At 46.5% G+C, this 2,500-nt stretch overlaps 2 protein-coding genes across 5 annotated transcripts in view; both read right to left on the reverse strand.

Annotated features, from left to right (window-relative positions):
- Positions 1-261, reverse strand: part of LOC143104840 (protein phosphatase 1 regulatory subunit 12A) — a 33,106-nt gene extending 32,845 nt beyond the window's left edge. For all 3 annotated transcript variants that reach the window (XM_076269190.1, XM_076269183.1, XM_076269176.1), the window contains exon 1: positions 1-261. This exon is cut by the window's left edge and continues 124 nt beyond it. In XM_076269190.1, coding sequence (XP_076125305.1) covers positions 1-155 — 155 coding nt within the window. In that variant the 5' untranslated portion in view covers positions 156-261.
- A 710-nt stretch (positions 262-971) lies between these two features.
- Positions 972-2,500, reverse strand: part of pnpla2 (patatin-like phospholipase domain containing 2) — an 11,307-nt gene continuing 9,778 nt past the window's right edge. The window contains exon 9 of one of the 2 annotated variants that reach the window (XM_076269201.1): positions 972-2,500. This exon is cut by the window's right edge and continues 200 nt beyond it. In XM_076269201.1, the coding sequence (XP_076125316.1) occupies positions 2,325-2,500 (176 nt within the window). In that variant the 3' untranslated portion in view covers positions 972-2,324. The other variant, XM_076269206.1, reaches the window with a different exon arrangement.

The raw sequence follows: 2,500 nt of genomic DNA on the forward strand, positions 1-2,500 counted from the left end.
AACCGCACCTTGGCACCGGGCCGTGACCTGCTGCCCGCGGAAGACCCACGCGTTTCGGGGTCCGTGAGGTCCGTCTCGGAGCCTAGCCATCTCTGCAGCTGGTCCTGCCGCCGCTGTTTCGCTGCTTCGGACCGAGAACGGTCAGTGGCCGCCATCTTCCTCGGTCTCTCCCGGGCAGATTCAGCTCCTGATGCGGGGGGAGAGACAGAGGTTTGAGCTGGGCCTCCGGGACAGACCACGCCGCCTGGCGGACGGGCACGACACTGCTCTGACACGCACCCGGGGCAGCGAGGAGAGCAGGACGCCCATCTCACGGGAGGCACGGGACTCCTGACGTCCAATCACAGTCTGGTGCGATGACGCGATCGAAGTCCTACTCCCACGCACTGCACGCTAGGTCCAGTAGACCCGCACTAAGTTTTCTTCAGCACAAACATAGGCTACATGTTCCGCTGAGGCAGAGACGACGCGTACAACACTAAGGTTTGTGTCATTAGTAAAAAAAAAACATTGTGGAACAAACATCGGTGAGGCATAGTAAAATGACACTCTAGTCAGACTGATTGATTGATTGGTTTACTGATGTCAACCGATCATGCATGTGAAGAGTACACGACGACTCAACATCATTTTTTATAGCTGAGAAACACAGTAAGCAGAGGTCAGACCGATCTGCCTCTTACCTAATCGCAGTTTCCATTAATCAACATTATTTCCTTATGACATACGGTGCAGAGCAGGAATGGGCGTGTTATATGCAGCATTTCATAGTGTACTTATATTGACATAGGAATATCATAATGCTAGATATTAACATGCAGATTGTATTATTAGATATTAGTACAATTAGATATTAAAAGCTTTAGAACCAAAGTTATGAAGGAGGTAGGCCCATCTCAGCAGTGCTTATTAACTGATTAGAACTACTACATAATATACCATAATATTCCCTTTATTCCCCACAGACAAGATAAGATAAGATAATCCTTTAATGGAGAAAATTGCATTGTTACAGCAGCAAAAGTGACTATGTAAAAGTATAGAATTTACGAGTAGGACATGTACCTGTACATGCAAATAGACCCTGACTGTGTTATACTTTCTTCAAACATTACAAAAATCACAAAATTACATTTATTTTTACAGATTCTTTTGAGAGCAAATGATCAACATCCAGTAGAATTTCTATTTTTACAGCTCGTCCACCTTATTCACCTCGCTCATCCCTTCCAACAGCAGCCAAGCCACGTGGCTTCCACACGTCTAGTACACACACCGCTACTGCCCTAAACATGAGCGATGATGGACCATGTCCAGTCTGAGGCCATGTGTGTGCTTTATCAGTGGCTATTTCCCACTACAAAAGAAATAAAAACAGTTGTAGTCTTGGCCATTTGGCTGAAGAAGTCGTCTCGTTGAGTCACAACTCTCATCACCTCACATAGAAACGTCCAGTCCTCTTGCATTATAGGCCAGTCAGGGAGACCGTATTTATACAAGTTTTTACAGCAGCATAAAGCACTTACAGCATAAAGCACTTGCAGCGTGAAGCAAACAGCATCAGATCTGTATTTGACTCCGTAAACTAAACTGTAAACTAATCAGTAAAAACACACGTATGACAGAGAAGATATACATTACATTACATACATTATGACAGAGGAGACTTATATTACATACATTATGACAGAGGAGACTTACATTACATACATTCTGGATAATTCATATTTCTAACACTGCATTAGTAGTTGCATTGATTATTTGCATTGTTGTTTTCCATGTTGGTTCTGTTTGATGGACCACGGTCAGGTTCAGTTCTGCGCTAGGGACGTCGTGTGGGTTTAGTCCAGGACCAGGACTAAACCAGTTCCCACACACGCTCGGTCACTCTGAAACTTAGTGGGACAGAAGCACTTCTGCTAGACACCTAGAGGTCGTCTGAAGACACCTAGAGGTCGTCTGAAGACTTGCATTGATCAGTGCCTCACACTGGTCTGCTGATCTCGGAACAGAAAACTACTGGGAAGATGATTGCTGGTCAGCATCATGTCCATCAGGAGCTGAGAACCATGTTGTAGAGGTTAGAGAAACCTGCTGAGCGGTCCTCAAGTCTGGTCCTCTCCAGGAGAGGTCTGTCCTCAGGGATTCAGCCAGTGAAAATGCATCAGGTTCAATAAATACAAGACACACACACACACACAGAGACACGCACAGACACACACACACACACTCACTCACACACACACACACACAAACACACACACAAACACACACAAACACACATGCAGACAGGACACTTCCTGGAATGGATGGCTGATGGGACATCACATTGGTCCAGGAGCTGACCCCTCTGTAGGGTGCTGCAGTGCAGAAGCAGCTATATTCAACATATGCAGCCCATCTTCCTCAGAGGGGTGTGTGAGTGTGTGAGCGTCAGTGGAGTGTGTTTGTGCGTGACCTTGCAGGCGCGCGTGCGTGTGTGTGTGCCCGGCGCGTGCGT

The sequence above is a fragment of the Alosa pseudoharengus genome, unplaced genomic scaffold (assembly GCF_046254945.1).
Source record: "Alosa pseudoharengus isolate Yale_2024_CS ecotype anadromous, Long Island Sound unplaced genomic scaffold, YU_APseudo_1.1 YU_APseudo_1.1_scf_10, whole genome shotgun sequence".
In the NCBI taxonomy this organism is placed as follows: Eukaryota; Metazoa; Chordata; class Actinopteri; order Clupeiformes; family Clupeidae; genus Alosa; species Alosa pseudoharengus.